Source organism: Pseudochaenichthys georgianus, chromosome 17 (genome assembly GCF_902827115.2).
Source record: "Pseudochaenichthys georgianus chromosome 17, fPseGeo1.2, whole genome shotgun sequence".
NCBI classification, from domain to species: Eukaryota; Metazoa; Chordata; class Actinopteri; order Perciformes; family Channichthyidae; genus Pseudochaenichthys; species Pseudochaenichthys georgianus.
In genome coordinates, this window is record NC_047519.1 from 16,511,958 (window position 1) to 16,535,323 (window position 23,366).

Here is a 23,366-nt window from a genome sequence, read left to right on the forward strand (position 1 = left end):
AGTGAGTGAAAGAGTTAGATCAAGAGAAGAGGGGCGGGAGAAAAAGGAAGAGAAAAAGAGAAACAGGGGTGGAAAAGGGGGAGAGGGAAGAGGGGTTACTCAAATCTCTCTTCCCTCTCCCCCTTTGTGTGTGTGTGTGTGTGTGTGTGTGTGTGTGTGTGTGTGTGTGTGTGTGTGTGTGTGTGTGTGTGTGTGTGTGTGTGTGTGTGTGTGTGTGTGTGTGTGTGTGTGTGTGTGTGTGAGAGAGAGAGTGAGAGAGTGTCAGCCACATCCACCTTCATTCATCTGTTGCCAGATTGACAGTAGAGCCTCTAATTAAGAAGACATGACACAGTGGTGGAAAGTAACTTAGAACATTTAGTTGAGCACTGTTCTATGTTTTTTTTTTAAAAGTAAGACTTATTTACCACATTTTAGAGATTTTTAGATTTTCACAGACATTTACTTTAATACATTAATATGTTATACTTAAAACCAATAATGAACTATGACAAGGATTATCCCCAATATCTCCAAACAGATATAAAGAACCATTAACCATTAAAACCACTATATATTATGTTGTTTACCTTTACTTTTGTTGTGTACATAACTTACACTATTATGTTTATGCTTAACAGTATTTTACCAATTTTAGGAAGTATTCAAAGTTAAAAAAAAGTGGGTATACTGCAATTTAAAGATAATTAATTACAAGTAAAAGTCCTCCATGACAAACCAGAAATGTATCATAGTGGTTTAATGGTTTAGTTGGAGCTTAATTTAGCTATATTTTATTCTGTTTAATTTAATCCTAGCAGTGGATATAGTATACATCCATGCATGCAGACTCTGCATGCAAAGTAACCAAAGCTGTCATATGAATGAATTTAAGTTAAAAAAGTACAATATTCAAGTACCTCAACATTGTAGTTTCTTCGTTAAAACTTGCCACTGCAGGTTGCTGTTAATAACATTTTAAATGGAAGTTACTTTAATGAATGTGTTTATGTTCATGTGCTGCTACTTTTACTGAAGTAAGGAAACATTCACTTGAGGTGGATGGATGGATGGATGGATGGATGGATGAGATCAGGACAAGAATAATATACATAAAGTTGATAGCCTCCTTCCTGTGTTGCCCATATGCAACAAGAGGGATGTTCAGCACAGGACTGGGCAGGGGAAAGAGGAGAGGATTTCCCTTGTAAAACGCAAGTGTGAGCCCCCCCCCCCCCCCCTTGCAACCCTCTCCTCCCTCCACCACCTCCACCCGCACTTCCCCTACCGGTGATGTCAGGGCGGGCAGGGGCTCCTTGATAATAAAAAAAAACTTTAGACTCGAGAGAATGAGAGAGAGAGAGAGAGAGAGAGAGAGAGAGAGAGGGGGGAAGAGGGGAAGAGGGAGAGAGAGATGGAGGAGTGAATGGAGGAGGATATTACTACTCCTGCACGGACCGATGCAGAGGAGCAGCAAGTCATTCTGAGGCGCACACAGACGCACAACAAAAACCAAGAGGAGCTGACGCGCAGACGCCGAGCTATGATTTAATGGACTAATATTAGTGTCCCCTCTTTTAGAAGGAAAAAGCTTCTGCTCAACAAGTATGGTAGCTAGTTAAGGACTGGCACTTTGCACTGAGTTTGGAGTGACTTTTCTTTTTTCATTATTCTGATTCACCTTGCAGCCATATTTTGGATCAGGACGCACTGAATGATCCCGCTGTGGTCAGGTAAAAAAGAGGCTTTATTCAAAGTCAGTGTGAATTGAAATGATCAGATTTTACCTGATTTATTCCTGGAATTGAAATCTGCCCTCTTAGGTTATAAAAAACAACAATTCTGTTTCTGATTATTTCAGATTTGAAATCAGCCTGACGTTTAAACATAATTGTTTGGCTTACTAAAACGCAGAAAGGAGTTTTATAAATACCATTTTTTTTCTAGAAGTAAACAGAAACTTAAACACGCTACAGATATTTTGCGGAATACACAGATGTAAAGAAGGCTCGTGCAAAGTGCATAACTGTGCTGCAGCTGCGTGAAGAAAGGATTTGGATGAACTCAGAATCAGAGAAAATAATATCTTCAGCTGTTAAACGTCTGCTTTATTCAAAATCAATACAAAACATATACAAAGAACCTCAATATCCAATAAGTTCAAGAATGTGACAACATCTTTCTTTAATTGATTCATTTCGAATGCACTGATTTATTTGACATTTGATTATTTTTATAATTTGTTTACCACAATAAATACATTTTCTAATTCGGTAGCCTAAACAGATGTTCCTTTATTACTCAGTAAATATACACAAACAAATCTAATAACCACAGTTTGGCGAATTGGCGTGAGACCTCTTGCTGCTGACCTGGAAACCAGAGGCTGACTTTTTAAGAGCTTAAAACGTCCCCCCCCCGTCCCCGTCCCCCAATTGGTCTTCAATAAAACAACGACAAAAACCTGTTCCTAACCTGAAAAAATGTTGTTCATCAGACTACAGGCTATATTTCTTGTTTTCATCACTAACACGTGGCTGCTCAGCCCGGTTCGCTCCGATGCAATGAGCCGGTACAAGCGCAGTATGGTCCGGCGGGCAGACAGTGAGCTCTCCAGGCTAGCAGGTGAACCCTGCACCTCGTCCGGCGTCTGGAGGTCCTTGCGGCAACCCCGCTCCCTCTCCCCGTCCCAACACCGCCCTCCAGCGGTCCGTCCGAGGACACACACGAGCCGGAGAGAGCCGTACAGTGTTAAGAGCGCTCCTTCGGTTTGTGAGGGAGGGTGCAGCAGGTTTCACACCGGGGTCCACCGGGTCGCTGCCGCGGGGGAGGATGTGGCGGAGAGTGCTGGGGACGGATATGATACGGTTACCGGACGGCACTTTGAGGACAGCCACACAAACGACAAGCGAAAGACAAATGATGTCACTGAAAGCACCACGCAGCAGCCCGGAAAGCCTCTCCTTAAAGACCCCGGGAAACCCGTGTCCTCCTCGGGCCACACGAAGCCCTCCCGCAGCACTCGCTCGAGGGTCACTCGCAGCCTCGGTGGCGCGTCTCCGTACGAGGAAGACGGTAACTCCAGCTGGGAGAAAGTTTTCCCCGACAGCTCAACAGATTCCAGGGGTCTCCTGGTACTTTACAGGCTGCAGCAGGAAGATGGAGACCAGCAGTCCTCCATCGATAACATTGAGGATAGTACCGAGGACTACTCCGGGGAAGTGGTGGAGGAGGAACAGCCCGCGAACATGCCTGTCGGGAGTTCCCTTCCCTGGGGGAGTCCCTTGCCAAGGGTGCCCCCTTCCTGGATGACTGCCCTGTACTTCAGTGGACGCAGGGAGCAGCTGAAGGTGAAACCGGCTGCAGGGGTGGAGCTGCCGAGGGCCAAGTTCAGCTTGGAGCTGTGGGTGAAGCCTGAGGGAGGGCAGAGCAACCCTGCAGTCATAGCAGGTGGGTGAAAACGGAGCATGAGCTGCATGATAGACACGAACTGATGTGGAATGTATTTTGTACAAGTAGCACCAAATTACTCAAATAGACCCACTGTACTTAAATATTCTACACATTCAATGCACTTGTATTCTTATGTTACTTGTAAAGGCATATCTCTATGAAGGTAGATATGGTGCAAAATGCGAGAGCGTGTAAAACCTGATGTGAGCACTTGCAGAAAAAAAATCTGAGCTTGTGTGCATACATTTACACTTATATAAAAATATCCACGTAACTGTGAACCAAATGTACACTTGTATAAAATATCCACGCAACTGTGAACCAAATGTGAAGTCACAGAAGAAAAAGTTTTTTAGCTTGTAGAAAAAAAATGAACTTAGTGATGAAATGTTCACTTGCAGAAAAATACATATTTTTTAAATATATTTTCCATTACAACTGCAACTTGGTTATTATAACCTCTCAAATCAGTCATTACAACTTGACGAATCTGCTCTGTGGCAGTATACATTGACGAATCTGCGGTCTTGACTTTTGCTACACTTCTTGCGATAAATGTGTCGCAAAAGTAATTTTCACCTGTAGATGTGGGGGGAGGGAGGGAGGGGGGTTGGAGCGAAGGTATCAGAACAACGAGGCTTGGGTCAGTCACAGTCACAGTCAGGTCGAACCGGATGACTGCGGGGCTAACGGTTCGCTAACGGTTCGTGTCGCTACCGCTGACATGGCGCGTCAATCAACGGTAAGTTTTACCCATTACTTGCCCAGTATTACTTTGAATATTATTATTGTGATTGAGGATTAAATCCGCTTTGAAGACCACCGTTTTATATCGTGCAGTTTAGCGGCACAATAACGTCAGTTAGCCAGCTAACGCTAGCTTTGTTGAGTTTATGCTAGCTAAACAAGTAGTGGTTGTAGTCTACAGCAGTAATTAATATACTATAGCCTACTGCTGCTACTAGCCGTTTATGAAAAATAAAACCAATTGAACTGTACTGAAATAATGACAAGTTTTATAATTGTCTTGGGCTCCTGCTGTGTTTTTAAAGCCTTTGTAAATTATCCATGCTATTTTTTTATTTAGAACAAAGACTTCAGAATCTTAAAATCCCTTCACGTTTGTATGCAATTGTGCTAAATTCAACTCTGGAATCAAGCAAATATTAATATGTTTGCATGACATTAGTTATTTATATTTTGATATCACTTAATTATACGTTTAATACATTTAAGTCAAGCTAAGGTACATGTGATGGTAGCTAGTTAGTACTCTGATGCCTCCTCCAAACAGCATAATAACCAGACTGTATCATTACAACTAAGTACCAGTTCTAGATCCTTGACTTTAGACAAACAATTCAAAAGACAACATGTATTTAAAGACCAATCTTTATTTGAATGTGCCTCTTAACCTGAGATATTAGTTATACAGTAATAGTATTGATAATCTAAAAAAAACTGAGTAACTCAACAGTTAACTTTATATTTCTTATTGTCTAAAGCAGGGGTGGGGAACCTTTTTCCTCTCAAGGGCCATTTACATTTTTTCAACATCCTCCGAGGGCCGTACAAATTATTGACCTCTGCTTAAAAAAACTAACATCACAGCCCATTTATTTCTTCTTTCTTTCATGCTGTGCAAAGAAAAAGCAAAAAAAAATTTCTTAATCCAGATATTTTACCATGACTCACGTATGCATGCACGTGCACGGTTGTGGCATGACCACCAAAACAGAAAGATGTGCAAATGTATTTAGTTTCCTATCCATGTGGACATGATTTAAGTGGGGGGGGGGGGGGGGGACCTAACCTCCTCCCGGGAAGATTTTTCTTTAAATGTTGAAGTTAAAAGCATCAATCTGGTGCACTTTGAGAGCAACATTAAGAGATCTATGGAAACATCTCTCAACACCCAGATGAAACAGAACTGTAAGCATATTTACTTTTTCTTTATGGATATTTTACAAATCACTCCCCTTTCAAACTGTATTCTTGTTTATTAATAACAACTTTTTTTTACTGTCATATAGTATTTTATACCTGTTTACTTTATTCTCTTATTTTTTTATAACTATAATGATCATATAAAGATGTGCCTTTACCTCACTGGTTGTAGAAAAAGCTTCTTGTATTCGTTAGCATAGCTAGCTAATCAGATGCTAATAACAACACAGTTATTGACTGTATGGTCAGTATGACAGATAAACAGATCGCCACTGGGCTTTCAGCTAAAGACACAGCCACGCAGAAACTGCGGCATGTGTACGGCTCCTTATCTGAAGTGCCGAGCCAAGTTCTGGTGCTCTCTGTCAGCACCCCTGTCAGACGAGACATATACCACGTGATGACACGTTAGGCTCGTGTTGTGTTCACGGACCCTGACCGTGGCCAGGAAAAACAGGCACTCGCTTGTTTAATTTTTTTGCAGTCTAGATTTCTTTTCTTTTTTGCGTGTGTTTATAAATTACCTCGAGGGCCGTACCAAATTGTCTCGCGGGCCGTATACGGCCCGGGGGCCGGAGGTTCCCCACCCCTGGTCTAAAGCATTTATTATTTTCATTTTTCCCCTCTCATATTCAGTGTGGACGGATTGAGATAGCATGGTGTCCAGAGGGCTGCAGAGGCTTCAGGGAGAAACCTCTGTGTGATGGACGTCCTGTCTGTTGGTTTGGAGAGGACTGAGGGTCTTTCATCAGCGAGGAGGACCAGGCCTGATGGAGGAGCTGATACCACCTGCACAGGCCTAGTCTGTCACGTTATTTGACTAAATGTGTTTACGTATACATTTAATAGGTTTACACCTTCTGTCCATATGTGCTTTTTATTTAAAACATGTTTGATTAACTTTTGGTTCACATTTCAATAAATTGTATTTGCACTCCTTTTGTCCATTATTCTTACTGAAAATGTTAGATTACACATTCACATCTGACTGAAGATTGGCCCCATTTATTCGTGACGTTGCAAACTCTGCGGTACAAGGCACAAGTGATGTGAAGCTCATAAAGCGAGGCAAATAGAAATAATCAGCTGATGGAGTGTAGATGTGGAAATAGATGCATCCCATCAGCTGACTGTTTTTCGCCACACTTTATAAGCCTGACTAACCACCCCTTCTCTGAGATGCAGGCAGCGTCAAACAAATTATGTTCCTGATAGACTTCAAAAATATTCGGTGTGCAGATCTTTGTTTTCACAATATAAGTAGTTTCTTAGTGAATGTCCTGTACTGGTCTTAAAATCTCATAACATCAGCCTTTAATGTTCCTCTTGGATGTTCTTCTTGACCCTCAGAGAAAGAGGAGATGCTGAGTCGTGTCTTTCAGGCATGTCCTTTCCTAACAACAATTACAGGAAACATAAAACATTATTGCAGAACAAGTGTGTTATTTATGAAAGAGGTGTGTTTAGGGGCTGTTGATATAATTTTTTTTTTATAAATTGTAATCAGATTATGAATGAACAGTATGAAATTCATCAACAATGAAATATATGTTATTATCAAAATAATATTTAACTGTTATCAAAACGTAGTGGAACTGTAGAAGCTTGCTCTGTTGTCTCACTGAAAGAATAACTTTTACCACATTTTTTACAGACAATATTGAGAGATAAATAGTAGCAGTTCTCACCATGTGTTAAATAACTTTGCCTTCAATACATTAAATTAGAAAGCTGACAAAGTCATATTGCTTGTTAACATCTAAATGTAACCTTTTGCATGGAAAAAACCCTCAACTTCACTGATGTGTAGGTGATCTAGTATTTAGTATAGTTTAATGGAATGTATATCAGTGTATTAAAGTCAATACTTCATTTATTTAAACCAATATCTTTCTTGATTCTTTGTACAGTATGAAAAAAAGAGTCTTTGTACCTGAGCTGAAGTTCACTGCTGTGAGGAGTCCAGTTCTGTCTCTCACTCTCTGGTCCAGCCTGTCTGCATCACCTGGACACCTTAAACAAACAGAGATATATGTAAAGAACCATGTGTACAAACAATATAACTGATTCTCTTCTGTTGAACACGTTGGATTGTGTATTGTCCGAGTCAGGGTCCTTTTTATTTTACTGTAACTTTGGAAGTGTTACGGTAGAGCGAAGGAAGCAGGACCCAAATGCAGATTAAACTGATTATACCTTTATTTCAAGGATAACGAATAGAACTTGGACAGACAGCTCACTCACTCACTCACTCACTCACTCACTCACTCACTCACTCACTCACTCACTCACTCACTCACTCACCGGTGACCCAGGTCATGATACAAGACGAACTGACACTGAACACTGGGAGACAGGGGAATTTAAACACAGGGTAACTAGATACAGGTGGGAACAATCAGGGGCGGGGCTGACACTGATGAGCACAGGAGACACACAAGGAGTGACAGGTGAAAACAATCAGGAAATTAGACACACCAGGGAAACTAACGACAGGAGGAAAAACACAGGGAAAAGGACCAGACAATATACCCAGAGGAAAACATGACGGGGAGAACAGCAAAACACCCAAACCAAGACATAGAAAATGTGACATAACACAATAATCGTAACAGGAAGTTGTGTTACCAATGCTTACTGTTTATTTGATACCCATTTGGTAATGCAATTAATAAAAAGAACAAGGTTTGGGTTTGTTCTTCAGATGACTGACGTTAACGTGTAAGCTCAATAATGAACTCCAGCTCAACGAACCATATTGTAATATCTAAGTAATCATCTTGAAATATGACATTAATAATTGTAATATACACACATCTTATTGTGAGGTTGATTTCACATACACTACTTCGACGTTAGCTAAATAGCATGGATAATTTACAAAGGCTTTAAAAACACAGCAGGAGCCCAAGACAATTATAAAACTTGTCATTATTTCAGTACAGTTCAATTGGTTTTATTTTCATAAACGGTTATCAACCGTTAGTGCCAAAGCAGTAGGCTATAATATATTAATTACTGCTGTATAGACTACAACCACTACTTGTTTAGCTAGCATAAACTCAATAAAGCTAGCGTTAGCTGGCTAACTGACGTTATTTTGCCACTAAACTGCACGATATAAAACGGTGGTCTTCAAAGCGGATTTAATCCTCAATCACAATAATAATATTCAAAGTAATGGGCACAACTAATTTGAGAGGTTGTAATAGCCAAGTTGCAATTGTAATGGAAAATATTTTTAAAAAATATGTATTTTTCTGCAAGTGAACATTTCATTTCATTTCTACAAGCTACAACACTTTTTTTTTTCTTCTGTGACTTCAAATTTGGTTCACAGTTACGTGGATACTTTTTACAAGTGTAAATTTGGTTCACAGTTACGTGGATATTTTATACAAGTGTACATTTGGTTCACAGTTACGTGGATATTTTATACAAGTGTAAATGTATGCACACAAGCTCAGATTTTTTTTCTGCAAGTGCTCACATCAGGTTTTACACGCTCTCGCATTTTGCACCATATCTACCTTCATATATCTCAATTGTATGCAATTGTATACCTATTCTCCACTACATCACAGAAGCCAATATGAAATGTTGTAGTTTATTACTCCGACAGCTTTAGTTACTTTCCATATTACAATTTTACCTACCCTTTTAGTCCAGTGAATAACAAGTATCTCTATTTGGTATGTCTCCCCTAAACTGAAAGATGACATGTTTAAGTAAGCAATAGTTAAAATTAGCAGAACTTTGAACATCCTTAAACATACAAGGCAACAGTCAAATTAGTCCCAAAATACATCCTTTTAGTAGCCTAGTCACTGTCAGGGAACATTCTACTTTTCTTTTGGTACTTTGGCACATTTGCCTTGTAATATATTTGATACTACGAAAACTAATAACTAAGGTTTGAAAAGTAAGATGTTGACTTTTACTGGGTGTGTTCACACTCTGGTTTTACTACTTAAAATATCTTAAAACTTCTCTGTGTTAGTAAAACTCATATCTGGCTTCTTACTAAAGTTCCCCCCTGGAAGATGTAAGCAGAGTCTCATGACCTCACACTGTGTTGGGGATATATGCCCCATGACAGAATTTGGGAGATATATTCATTTATTTTTCTCCAAGAACACTTTCCCAATCTGAGAACTATACTGATCAGTATCAGAACTTTTTTCTCCTTGTCTGCTTGTTCTTTCCCAGTTCTCAAGTATCCTAGATTATATTCTGACACTTATGGTGCTGTATGTTATTGCAAATAACTTGTGACAGCTATACTATATCTACTAACCCTAATAACATTAGGGTTTTCTTTTTTAACAGCAATCACTTGTGCTGTGTGACGTTAGTGTTAAATGGCTTCCAAGAAAAAATGAGCCTACTTTTCACCAGAAAGGTCAAACAGAGTTCAACCAGGGTTTACTCTGTTTGGTGTTTACTGCCAACATGGTGACTCAAGCAAAAGAGGATTTGCTCAGTTTTATATAATTACTTTTGTTGATGATTGTCAATTCAATGTGTTTGGGTTTAGGAATCTAACAGGGACAAATCAAGACTTTATAGGGTCGTGTTGGTATCTGGGAAATAGTCATCGACTTCTTTTACTCTTTGCTGAACCCAATTGTATTTAATTGTGTACAAAAAGGCTTATACTTTCAATTGAACACAGAGCCAGGCTCCAAATGGTTAGCCTTTATTAGAAGAATAAAAAACAAAAACGTCCACATGAATCTAGTGAGTTATCTGATGACATAACATTATTTTTAAACCAGTTTTTATCATAACATACAATTACATTTGTATTCTTCACTCAAAACTGGAAATCATTGTTTTTCGACATTAAAAGTGAATGTCACATTTGAAAAGCTGCACATTTGACAGGACAACACCTACATCAAACAAATTCAAGAGGATAAAAGCGAGACGGTGCAGGACCACAGCTGTCCAGATAGTGAGGGAGACCCCAAACTGTTACGTTGGCTCACATTTACTCTGATCAAAGTGCCCACTCCATTACTCAACTACATTTTCCCCCTCATTGCTTACTTATGTGAGGGTGGAATTCTGTGGCATGGGTCTTTCTCTTTGTAGTGTTCTGAAGGAATCTGACAAATACAGTGAAAAACAAACTCCTATTGTTTCTGCTAGACATGACATTGATATTGGTTAGACTTCTAAAGGTCACTTGTTGTCTTGTTGTTTGTACATTTCATTCTGTTTTTGTCATGTTATTGTATATGTTACAGTGAGTGCTTGATAAACAATGATATTAATGAATTTCCTCAGTACTATGTATTGATTAATGTACTTTAATTTGGCCAACATTTATGCTAATGTCTTAAATGATATTATTCGAAAACTGGTTCAAATGAAGGCCCTTGTTGTGATGGGGTGACACATGCTGAGAAAGTAAATAGTCTTAAAAAATGATTGGTTTTTCAAATGTTGATAAAGGTTTAAAACATTTGACAACTTGCTTAAATATAGAAAACTTGAGAATTCAAACGCATTTCATGCATTAAAATACAGTTATTGTTAAAAATATAATATATTTTACTGAGGGCTTCCTGGTAGTGACCAACCTCAGAAAATGATCGCTCAACTCTGGAGTTTTTTTAGCTTTACAAAATATTTGCCTTTAAGCCCATTGTTTTAGTTTTCTGGTCTTGAAATTGTCTTAAGAGGTTTTCTCTATGACTTTCATCAACCATGTTTCAAGGAAAGAAAAGAAAATCTCTGACACCGCCACCAAGTGCCAAACTGCAGAAATATTAGCGCCATGCTAATAGCGGAGTAGCTTAACAGCCAGAGGTTTCTCTCCCCTGTTGGGAACGGAATCAGAGTCAATATTGGACTTGCATTGCCAGAAACATGGCGCCAAGTGAATGCTAATGTTGCTTCCAGACTGCTTAAGGTGTAAATAGCCAATTGTTTGCTGACATATTTGCAATAACAGTTTTAGAAAGACATTTATGTTAATATTGTGTTTTCCGCTATTTCCGCTGCCCCCCAAAAAATATAATGCAGCTTTAAAACATTAGTTCCTAATGGAGACCAGGAGAGAGATGAATAGTATCCTCAAACTAATATTTGTGGTATTGCAAATGTCTCACAACCTAAACACCACATTTTCCCATAACCTTGATGTTTCGTCTTGCAAACGCAGTGTTGTCACTTTGTTGGCAGTTTCCCCATGACCATCTGCTGTTGCATGAAACACAGAAAACTTTAGCTCAATTTTGTTTCATTTAAACAACGCCCTCCTCCTGGTTTGTGCCAAACTTCAACAGATTTCCTAGGAGATTAAATTGTGATACAGACACGTATCACCAAGAAGTGTATATAACTGCATTTGTGAATTTGTCACCTTTGGATGATTGATGGTTTATTAATGACTTAGTCCAATATTTTAACGTTTAGCATTTCGTGAGTTACTGTGGATTAGTGATGTTGCATGATAAGTCGATTTTAAACATTGGTGCCCTTGCTCGTCTGTGACCCAAATAGAAGTAAGTTACAATTATTGGTAGAATTATTATTACTTAATGAATATACACATTTAAATAACATATTGGCTTAATTTGAATAAGAAACAATTCTTCATTCAGTTAGCTAGTTAAGATGAACAAAGACGTTTTCAAATGGCTAATACAATTGGCGCAACATTGTAAGTTTATCCTTATATATTATATTGTGCTCAATGTTTCTGAGTATGTATGGATAGATTGGTATACATGTATTTGTTTGATTACATTTGGTAGTACAATGTAATCTAATTAACTTGACCCAGCTACTGTTTAGCCTCCCAACGACAGCTTTCTTTAACTGAATGAATTGCTTAACCATGATCCTGGCTCACTTCGGAAAGGATATTTTGTTTTAGTTTTCCCACTTCTCACACTCGCGCACACATAGTCATGTAAACATATACACATACTCATACAGTAGAGCATTAAGGAGGGTGAAGGGGTTCCCTGACCCCACGCTGTCCCAGTGAAACACATCTGGGGAGCAGATGTGGATCTGTGTGTGTCTGTTGCAACAGCAAATGAAAACACAAGGGCCTTGCCCTGGCTGAGAGAAATACCTCCGTCCTCCCTTCCCTCTCTGTTCTCTCTTACTATATCTGGCTCTGTCTATTCTCTGTATGTCTCAGCCTCTCTTACTCTGGGGTCCCAAGTCCTCAGGACCGCAAACACTTGGAAAGATTGCTTGTTTGTGTGTTTATTTGTGTGTTTTCATAAAGGCTATGAGCTCATTGTGAATTAGTCCTTGGACACTGCCAGATAATAATTGCTTTATTGAATTTTACTGGTATTCTTATTAAATAATATATATTATAATATATTTTACTTTCCCCCTTTCCCATAGGTGTATTTGACAACTGTTCCCATTCACTAAGTGAGAAGGGCTGGTCGGTAGGTGTCCGCACTGTGGAACCCGCCAGTGCCAAAGACGCACGGTTTTACTTCATGCTTCGCACAGACCGAGCTTTAAAATCCACCACTGTCTTAAGCCACCAGCGTTACCGAGCCAACGCCTGGACTCACCTGATGGCTACTTACAACGGCCACAACATGACCCTGTATGTTGATGGAGCTAAGGTGTGTGATTTGAGTGTTTTGGTGGTCGAACTTTGGCTCACATTTTGGTCATTTACCTCTTAAGTTTCAACTAAATGATCACTGAAATACCATGATGGTATAGTGACATCACAATCCAAGCCCAAGGTCCACCTACTAGATTTCTCTGGGTCTTTCACCAACATCACATGGACTTTATTTTGTTTCCCAAGCTACATAATCGTCTTTATGCTTAAACGTGACATAGATGTATAGAGAACAGCTACTTAGTTTGCTTGTCAACAGATCAGTCTCCATGACAACTGAGCAAACTCAAACTCATGAAGACATAGTTACGTGGTTGAAAGCCTAGAAAAAACTAGTATGCAGGTCTTTAGTTTGGATTATTTTGTCAAACATTTCTGAGTTCAAGATGACCTTTTTTCTTAAATGCTTATTTATTCATCATCCAATTTATTTCATGCCAGTTTCAGAAAAATTGAAATAGGACAGAGCAAGAGACTATATTAGCTTCTAATTATGCCATTCTCAATTGATCAATAATTTAAAAAAATTGTAACAAATACAGTGTTTGAATTATCTTGGCAATGTAGTTGTTTTTTGGATAGCTCGCCTTATTAATAACAGGCTGTTGTAGTGTTAACCAATCGGAGCATTAAAGGAATAGAGAAAATATGTAAAAGGCCTTAACTTTGTTGACAATCAGATGGAGAGCTTCTCAAGTGACATGTAAAATCAGCAGCTGCAAACCCTGGGTTATGTAATGCTAAATATGTACTTTTTAGGAAGTCAAATAATTTTAGGATCTTTTGATTAGAACATAACTCGTGGTATTATGTTTGTAACAATGCAAGGGAGAGACATTTATTTTCTGCCCCTTTTAAATTGTTTGGCTGTCATTTCTCCCCTGCTTGTCCTTTCAGGTGGGAGAGAGTAGTCATCAGTCGGGGAATCTCTACAGTCCTTACATGAAGACATGCAGAACCCTATTCCTCGGCAGTAACCAATCGGATCAGGGAAACAGCTTCAGGGGCCACATAGGGGGTGTGGTGTTGTGGGGCTATGACCGCTCTCATGAGGACCTGCTAAAGCGGCCACTTCAAACTGATAAAAGCGAGCCATTGGTGGCAATGTGGGCTGACTTCACTAATGTAATCAACTATATCTCTTTTTTCCCCCAAAAAATCATTTTCCTCTCAAACTTGTCCCGTGTTTAGTTGTTCCATATGAAAACTGGTCTGGTTTTAGTAATAAAATGTATTTATTTTACTTCTTACTTTGAGGTGGAACAGCTATGGACTCCTAACAAAGTTGGCCTCCATCCAACAATCATCACCACTCCTGTCCCTGAACAAGAACTTGTATCCCCGTTCCTGCCGCCACCCTGTGGCCTGACACCCTGCGACAACACCGACATCATCTCCGGCTACAACAACAACTGGCAGCTCCGTGCTAACAAGCAAGTTCGCTACCAGATTGTCAACCTCTGCAATGACTCTGGTGGAAATCCCACCGTGTCTGAAGCCCAGATCCAACTTCAGCACCTGGCTCTAACTGAGGCATTCCGCCCTTACAACATCACCCTGGATCTGAGCGTGCACACTGTCAGAAACTCCAGCTTCAGAGAGCGGTTTATCCTCAGCAACTGTCGGATTGGGAAGATTGGGAACCGCAAATGTGACCCTGAGTGCGACCACCCGAGGACAGGCCATGACGGAGGGGACTGCCTTAGATTGGGACTCTGCTACAACTGGAAGAGACAGGATGGAGTTTGTAACATGGAGTGCAATAGTATACACTATGACTACGATGATGGAGACTGCTGTGACCCGGGGGTCACTGACGTCCTCAAGACCTGCTTCGATCCCGAGTCCCCTGACAGGTGAGGTTCCAAATGCTCTAACGTGTAGTTTTTTCTTTTTGGTCTCTGTTAAAGGTCACCTATTATGCAACATTTACTTTTTCATGTCTGTTATACATAAACATGTGTCCCCTCAGTGTAAAGAGATTCTGAACATTTCAGGAAAAAATATTTGCTCTTTTTGTCCTGATCCATTTATATAAAAACCTGTCTGAAAATGAGCTGATCAGATTTTATCACCTGAATCTCCTCCTAGAGCACCGTTGTGTTATTTTTAACCAAATATCTCTCAGAGGGGCGTTGGGCGTGGCTCCTTATTTTCATCTCAAGTAACAGACAGAGAATCAGCACTTTTGAAACAGGGCTGAAACAGAGGGGTTTATGTGATGCTACAATTAGGGGCACACTCTGGACTTAATTATCTCAAAGGGTCTGCATATCTCTAAGGTTGTGGTGACTGATGTTGCACTCTCTGACCATTCCTGTGTTTTCTTTGAGAGCTCTATTTCTGTTCACAAAAATGTTCAAAAAGAGATAACCACAAAGCAATATTTAACTGAAAATACTAGGGAAATGTTTACTCAGAATTTTTCTTCCACACTTGCCCCTGCTAACATCTCAGTAAATGAGCTAGTAGATCATTTGAATTCAAAAATTAAAAATGTTATAGATGCCATTGCTCCAACTAAGGTAAAGGAAGTGTCTGGCAAGAAAATATCTCCATGGAGAAAGGCCATGACCGTGAAAACAGAAAAAAGAGAATGTCGAAAAGCTGAACGCAGGTGGCGAAAAACAAATCTTCAGGTTCACTTTGAAATCTATAAAGAGAGACTTGGCCTTTATAATTTGGAATTGAAAAACGCACTACAATCGTTCTTCTCTGACATAATTACCAAAAACAACGCACGTGCCTTGTTTGCTACCGTCGACAGACTAACTAACCCCCCAGTGTCAGTAGCCTCTGAATTTCTATCCACCAGGGCGTGCAATGATTTTGCCTCCTTTTTCACTGACAACATTCAGAAAATCAGACAAGCAGTCAGTGCCTCTGCATCAGGAACAGCAAATGTGTTGTCTATGTGTCCACCTAATATCAATTCAAACACCATGACACAATTCCATCAGATTAATGATAAAAACCTAGAGGACATTATACAACTTCTGAAATCCTCCTCCTGCTGCCTTGATATTATTCCAACAGGATTTTTCAAGGATGTTTTGCCTTGCATGGCCTCAGATCTACTTCATATAGTAAATACATCTCTTCACTCAGGTATTTTTCCACAGGCCCTGAAAACTGCAGTCATTAAACCGCTCTTAAAAAAGAATAATCTAGATGCTTCAGTAATGAACAATTACAGGCCCATATCAAACCTCCCATTTCTAGGTAAAATCATTGAAAATGTTGTTTTTCAACAGTTGAGTAATTTCTTGCATTTAAATAACTGTTTCGATGTGTTCCAGTCAGGCTTTCGTCCAAACCACAGCACTGAGACTGCTCTTGTAAAGGTCTTTAATGACATCCACTTAAACACAGATAGTGGCAGAACTTCAGTGTTAGTATTATTAGATCTCAGTGCTGCGTTTGACACTGTTGACCACAGCATATTACTAGACCGACTGGAAAACTGGGTGGGACTTTCGGAAACAGTTCTAAATTGGTTTGAATCCTATCTAAAGGACAGAAACAACTTTGTTTCTATAGGTACATACACATCTGAGTTGACAAATATGACATGTGGGGTTCTTCAAGGCTCCATCTTGGGGCCTCTTCTCTTTAACATCTACATGCTACCACTGGCTCAGATAATGAAAAACAACAAAATAAGTTACCATAGCTATGCAGATGACACACAAATCTATGTAACAATTTCACCAGGAGACTATGCTCCAATTCAAACACTGAGTAAGTGCATTGAACAAATCAATGACTGGATGTGTCAGAACTTTCTCCAATTAAACAAAGATAAAACTGAGGTAATGGTTTTTGGAGCAAAGTCAGAACGTATAAAAGTGAGCGCTGAGCTTCAGCCTGCAATGTTCAAAACAACAGATAAAGCCAGAAATCTAGGTGTAGTCATGGACTCTGACCTGAGTTTCAACAGTCACATTAAAACAGTTACTAAATCAGCCTACTATCACCTAAAGAATATATCTAGGATTAAAAGACTAATGTCACAGCAGGATTTGGAAAAACTTGTCCATGCTTTTATCTTCAGTAGACTGGACTACTGCAATGGTGTCTTCACAGGTCTCACTAAAAAATCTATTAGGAAGCTGCAGCTGATTCAGAACGCCGCTGCTCGAGTCCTCACTAACACTAAGAAAGTGGATCACATCACTCCTGTTCTGAAGTCTTTACACTGGCTTCCTGTGTGTCAAAGAATAGATTTCAAAATACTGCTGCTGGTTTATAAAGCACTGAATGGTTTGGGCCCAAATTACATTTCTGACCTCCTGCTAAATTATGAACCATCCAGATCTCTCAGGTCTTCAGGGACTGGTCAGCTTTCTGTCCCCAGAGTCAGAACTAAACATGGTAAAGCAGCGTTCAGTTATTATGCTCCAAATATCTGGAACAAACTCCCAGAAACCTGCAGGTCCGCTGCAACTCTGAATACTTTTAAATCCAGGCTGAAGACTTTTCTTTTTGTCGCTGCTTTTAATTGAACTATTCATATCTTAGACTGCACTGTAACTTTTATCCATGTATTTTTTCTTTTAATGTTTTAAATTTAAACGTAATTCAACTCCATGACATTAATGAGAGGGACTGCACGAAAGTAGGATATTTGGGATATCCGTCGTAGCACATCACCGACTGGTGAAAAATAGTGTTTTGGTAACACGGGGTGTTCAGGTAACACTTAAAGACTTTGTTATGGAACGCAAAGCAGAGTAGGGGGCTAGTACACCCTCCTGAGGGTCCGATTGTGGATGTCATGCGAGCATAACATGGTGAAAACAATCAGTCTAAATTAACAATCGGGACGGAAATGTTAGGATTTCCAAAGGGAGGTTCTGTGAATAAATTAAAAATCAAGAACCGAAATAATTGAACTATTCATATCTTAGACTGCACTGTAACTTTTATCTTTTAATGTTTATTTTATTAGCTTTTCTTTTTAATGACTGATTTTAAATGCCATTTTCTTAATGTCTTTCATTTTTTGTTTTTGTTTTAATGTTTCTTTTATTATCTTTTACTGTTTTTAAATGCCTTTGTCTGAATGTCGTTCATTTTTGTAAAGCACCTTGAATTGCCTGGTGCTGAAAGGTGCTATATAAATAAACTTGCCTTGCCTTGCAATCTGTTTGGCATTTCGAGCCAAACACTTCAGAGACATGTTTTGTATATATCTGAGACCTATAATATATTGAGGAAAAACAGTATAATAGGGGACCTTGAAATTACTTCGAATGAAACTTAACTCTTTCTGCAGATGTGTCACAGTGTTATATTTGTACATAAAGGGAAAATAAACATTAGTTGACAGGGTCTTATTATGCCAAATTGTACTCTAGATTGTACGACTTGGCTCAATTTACTTTTGCTATCAACTTTTCTCAACTTCCTTTTTGCATGCAGATAGTACCCCCTCCATTTAGTCAAATTTAGGTTGACTGTATATAAACAAAATGTGCGGTCGCTATTGACTATTGGCTATAAAGCAATTGTTGATTTGTACACAATGTCCCTTGTTGTCCAAGTTATGATTTCAGTTTGTATTCTCTCTGACCACTGAGCGGTCTGCAGCGTTATTAGTATCCGCACAGCTCACTCGGAACCTGAAATCTGACATTACTGTCTTAGAGGATTTTAAGTCAATTGTTTCCAGAAGTATGTTGTTGCATGTCCCATATATTTTTTTGAATATACAGTAAACTGACCGGTCCATTTATATGTATCAATGTATATTAAGACAGAAGAAAAGTGTAAAGGGCTACAATGTAAGATTGACAGAGTGGTGAAAGCACCAGGGGTATACATATATCAGCCAGTCAGGAGAACATGTTTTTCCAGAGGCAAGGAGAGCATAAACTGCCACTAATTTCTCCCCATGAGGTGAATATCTGCTTCAGCACGCTAAATTGTACTTCAGCAGGGATTTGCAATGAACAGCTCAACATGCTACATCTACAAATTGGTACTCTCACTTTCCCCAGTGGTTTTAAACAGGGCTCTGTGAAGTGGGGATGGTGGGTGAAGAGGCCAAAGTACACACTCATTTTTACTAAACAACTAGAGCGGGAGCCTGCTGTCTTCTATTTGGTCTGACAGACAGGCTCATGCAGAGTTCCAAATAGCATGCATGAAGTCTCGCCATGAAGTCGTCGGCCCAGGCTCTTAAAGACCCCGTTCTTAATCCAAATTGTAACCACAAGCTTTACACTTGGCCACTGGGAAACAGAACATGGGAGCGAGAGCTATTTTTTGCGCTTGGTGTCCAGAGTTGACAGAGTGTGACAGCTTAATGCAAATATGTATTCATGTTTTTTAAACTAGTAGCTTTTTTAAAGGATTACAACTTTTGTTATAATCCAAATCCCAACGTTTCAATTTAAGTGAAGATAAACATTTTCTATCTACATAACACTTATTTAAAATCACAAATTGGATATTTATTCCTTATTCAACCCAATTCCTTTAGCTTCAAATCATGTTTATTATTAACAAATATGAGAAAACCTTTGTTGTAAAATAATTTCATCTTCAGCTGGGCTATGAATAAAGGACACACAAAACTTGATATATGCTCAAGCGTTGCCTTAGGCAGAGGTCATGACCTTGGGAACATTTGATTTAAGATGAGGAAATGCCTACTGTCTTATTCATAAATAATACCAACACAAGGTTATTGGTATTTCATTCTGTCAATCAGGAACTTGGTTAACCAATACCCAAGTCCAAGTAACCAATGCAAACTTAAACTGTATATAAATGACTGTTGGGTTTTACAAAAGTGAACTAGTGGAAACACAATGATACTATTGTATGGGAAATTGAAGATTAGCTTCTAATTTATCCACACTGCCGGTAGCTTTATGTATCATAGATGTCACAGTTCCTGCAGCGATCTCTTTTCCTCCATTAAGTAGTATGGTAGTATAACCACTACATTCCTATGTTATTTCTCCTTGAGAAAATAACAAGGAGACATATAAGAGGGGCCCCAGTCCTAAACAAATCGCTACAATCCGTTATGTCTGTTTGTACCTTTTGCTGACGTATGCATCAGCTCAAAGATGGCTAAGCATGCTTTTGAACAGAAGATCAAAGGCTTACATAATTAAAGTATTCTGAAGTTCATAGCTTTTACCACCATCCTTAGCCAAAACACAAGGTGCCATTGAGCAAGTCACTTAACTTTCAACTGTCAAGTTATACTGGACAGCTCTAAAAGGCCAGCATTAGGACTGTGCAGCTTCCAGGTGTAGATTTGAGCAGCTTTGTGAGTGCGAAACAGGCTGTTGCTGGAAAATAATCTGGTGCTCTGTTGACTCTCCCTGGAGGCTTCAGTTAGTTAAAAGTTAATCTGCATCTGTGTGGTCTCTAATGTATGTCTTATCGTCTCACAAGGTTAGTGGGATAGACCCAGTGAGGCAGACAGGAGAAAAGTAGGTTCGGTACATGTTGTGGTCAGATGTTCCCTCGGCTCAGCCTGGGCTCGGTAACCCACAGAGAGGAGATGGACACTAATGAAAAATATTGGACAGCAGACAGCACTCTACTCTGTTGTTTTGCACAAAACTTCGGTCTGGTCCTTGGCCTGAATTATCATGGCTCTGGATTTGATCTGGTTTCATGCAGAATCTTTTTGCATGAGAGACTTCCATAAATAAGGGCTCTGCTTTTCAGATTTTCAAAAGCAAAGCTCCAAAAGTTACAGTGTGTGTCACGATATTCATGTTATGTCACGTTTTTATGTCTAGGTTTGGGTGTTTTGCTGTTCTCCCTGTCATGTTTTCCTCCTGGGTTTATTGTCTGGTCCTTTTCCCTGTGTTTTTCCTCCTGTCGTTAGTTTCCCTGGTGTGTTTAGTTGGCCCTTGTGTTTCTCCTCCCCTGCCCGGCTGTTTCTCGTCTTGTAATTACCCCTCCCTGTATTTAGTCTTGTCTCTTCCTGTGTTCGGTGTCGGTTCATTGTTTTGTCTTTCCTGTCTCCCTCCATGTTGGTCACGGTCAATTTTGTTTGTTAATGCTACCTTGTGCTACTTGTGTTTTTTCGTGCCATGTTTATGTTTATCAGCTTTTAAATAAAGCTCGTTTTTGTTTCTAGACCTTTTACCTTTTTATAGTCTGCATTTGGGTCCTACCTTTTCCGCAAACCGTAACAGAATGAACCGACCAATTTTGGACTCAGCAGACTTTGATTATTTTGCTCTACAGGCAGAATGTCTTGGGTACTCTCCGGAGTACATTTTTTACACTTGGAATAACGCCTCATCTAGACGGGGTAGAGGGGCTGCATTGAAGGATGCACGTCAGGAGGTTGCTCGCAAGCCCTGGCTCAGGAGCATCTTACCTGAGTGGCTACAACTTTTCACAAGCTGTCCTGAGGACTTGTCCGAAGCCTCTAACCCTTTCCTGGGGTATGACCAGGCCTTGGGAGTCCCACGGTTCCTCTAAAGAATCTCTAGGAGACGCAAGACCAAGATTCCAGCCCGTGCTCCAGTGGTTCCGGTTCCAGTGCCGGCCCACACAGCCATGTTTCCGGCTCCAGAACCGGCCAATACAGCCATGGTTCCGGCCCCAGTTCCGGCCCCAGCAGCCATGGTTCCGGCCCCAGTCCTGGCCCCAGCAGCCATGGTTCCGGCCCCAGTTCCGGCCAATACAGCCATGGTTCCGGCCCCAGCAGCCATGGTTCCAGCCCCAGTCCTGGCCCCAGCAGCCATGGTTCCGGCCCCAGTTCCGGCCCCAGCAGCCATGGTTCCAGCTGCAGTACCGGCCCCAGTAGCCATGGTCCCGACTCCAGTTTCGGCTCCAGTACTGGCTCTCCGGCCGACGCCAGCTCCCCGAGTCCTGTCGGCGTACCGGCCGACTCCAGCACCCCGTGTCCTGTCGGCGTACCGACCGTCTCAAGTCACCTCTCCATTTCCCTCTCGAGTTCCCTCTCCAGTCACCTCTCAAGTCTCCTTTCAAGTACCTTCTCGAGTCTCCTCTCGAGTCTCCTCTCGAGTTCCCTCTCGAGTCTCATCTCGAGTTCCCTCTCGAGTCCCCTCTCAAGTCCCTACCCAATGTTCTGGTCCGTTGGAGGTTCCGCTGGGGGTCCTGCCAACTCCATGTCCTGTCCCGTTGGAGGTCCTGCCGACTACTCTTCTGCCGGGGGTCCTGCCAACCCTATGTGCTGTGCCGTTGGAGGTCCCGCCGACAGCTCTCCTGCCGGGAGTCCTGCTGGCCCTGTGTCCTGTCCCGTTGGTGGTCCCGCCGACTACTCTTCTACCGGGGGCTCTGCCAACCCCATGTCCTGTTTCGTTGGAGGCCTCGACATCACCTGTCTCGCCGGGGGTCCTGCCAACTCCTTGTCCTCTTCCGTGGGGGATCTTGCCGACACCTGTCCCACCGGCTCCGGTTCCTGTCCGGTCGACACCGGCTCCTGCCCGGCCTCCGGAGCTGTCTGGTCTTGGCCCTCGAGGCCGGCCCCCTGAGAGCCGCGGTCTTCGCCCTCGAGGCCGGCCCCCTGACTCTTCCTGCCGCTGCCCTCGTGCCCGGCCCCCTGGGTTCGCCCGCTGTGGCCTTCGCCCCTTTTTGGACTCTGCCTTGCCCCTGGGCCGTCCGCCCGAGACCCCCTCCTCAAACTCTGCCTTGCCCCCGGGCCGTCCGCCCGAGACCCCCTCCTCGAACTCTGCCTTGCCCCCTGGCCGTCCGCCCGAGATCCCCTCCTCAAACTCTGCCTTGCCCCCGGGCCGTCCGCCCGAGATCCCCTCCTCGAACTCTGCCTTTCCCCCGGGCCGTTCGCCCGAGACCCCTTCCTGGTCCTCTGCCGTGCCCTGGGCTGTCTGTCGTTTTTGTTTCTAGACCTTTTACCTTTTTTATAGTCTGCATTTGGGTCCTACCTTTTCCGCAAACCGTAACAGTGTGTTCACTTCTAAGCAGTGATGTTACTGCTTCAGTGAATCTTGCCAGAGTTCCTGTCTATAAGCCCCTGACCTCCCACTAAAAACAACATGAGCAGCCAATACACAGGGGACCAGAGTGTAGTAAATCTGGGCTCAGTGGACTTACAGTAGTGTAGGTCTTCTGGAAAGGTCCTGACCCCAGCTTGTTGGAAATCCTTATGTGTGAGAGTGCTTCGACATGCGTGCATGTGTGTGTGGGGGTCTGGATCGCAACTTTCTCAGACAGGGAGACAATTAATGTGAGGCTGACATTTTGCTGGCATTTACGGAGCACTGGACAATTTTTATGTTCTGGATTTGGTTTTTTGATATCCAACCTCCCACTTTTCTCTGAGCTCTTGGCCAGGTATTCCGATTGTGGGACCCTATACGTGTGCAGCTGCTGCTGGCCAGTACAAGGCCAGATTTGTTTACAAGCC

General features: G+C 41.3%; 1 protein-coding gene and 1 long non-coding RNA gene across 2 annotated transcripts in view; one reads left to right on the top strand and one right to left on the bottom strand.

Annotated features, from left to right (window-relative positions):
- Positions 1 to 2,414: 2,414 nt before the first annotated feature.
- pappa2 (pappalysin 2) overlaps positions 2,415 to 23,366 on the top strand; it is a 100,771-nt gene continuing 79,819 nt past the window's right edge. The window contains exons 1-4 of the mRNA XM_034105450.2: positions 2,415 to 3,429; positions 12,757 to 12,989; positions 13,892 to 14,119; positions 14,252 to 14,850. Of these exons, the coding sequence (XP_033961341.1) occupies positions 2,463 to 3,429; positions 12,757 to 12,989; positions 13,892 to 14,119; positions 14,252 to 14,850 (2,027 nt within the window). The 5' untranslated portion in view covers positions 2,415 to 2,462. The remainder of the gene's footprint in view (positions 3,430 to 12,756; positions 12,990 to 13,891; positions 14,120 to 14,251; positions 14,851 to 23,366) is intronic.
- LOC139435618 (uncharacterized) lies at positions 6,688 to 21,429 on the bottom strand. Its single transcript, XR_011644845.1, has 3 exons — positions 21,354 to 21,429; positions 7,313 to 7,392; positions 6,688 to 6,773 (listed from the first exon to the last, which is right to left on the bottom strand). It is a non-coding gene; the product is annotated as an uncharacterized lncRNA (long non-coding RNA).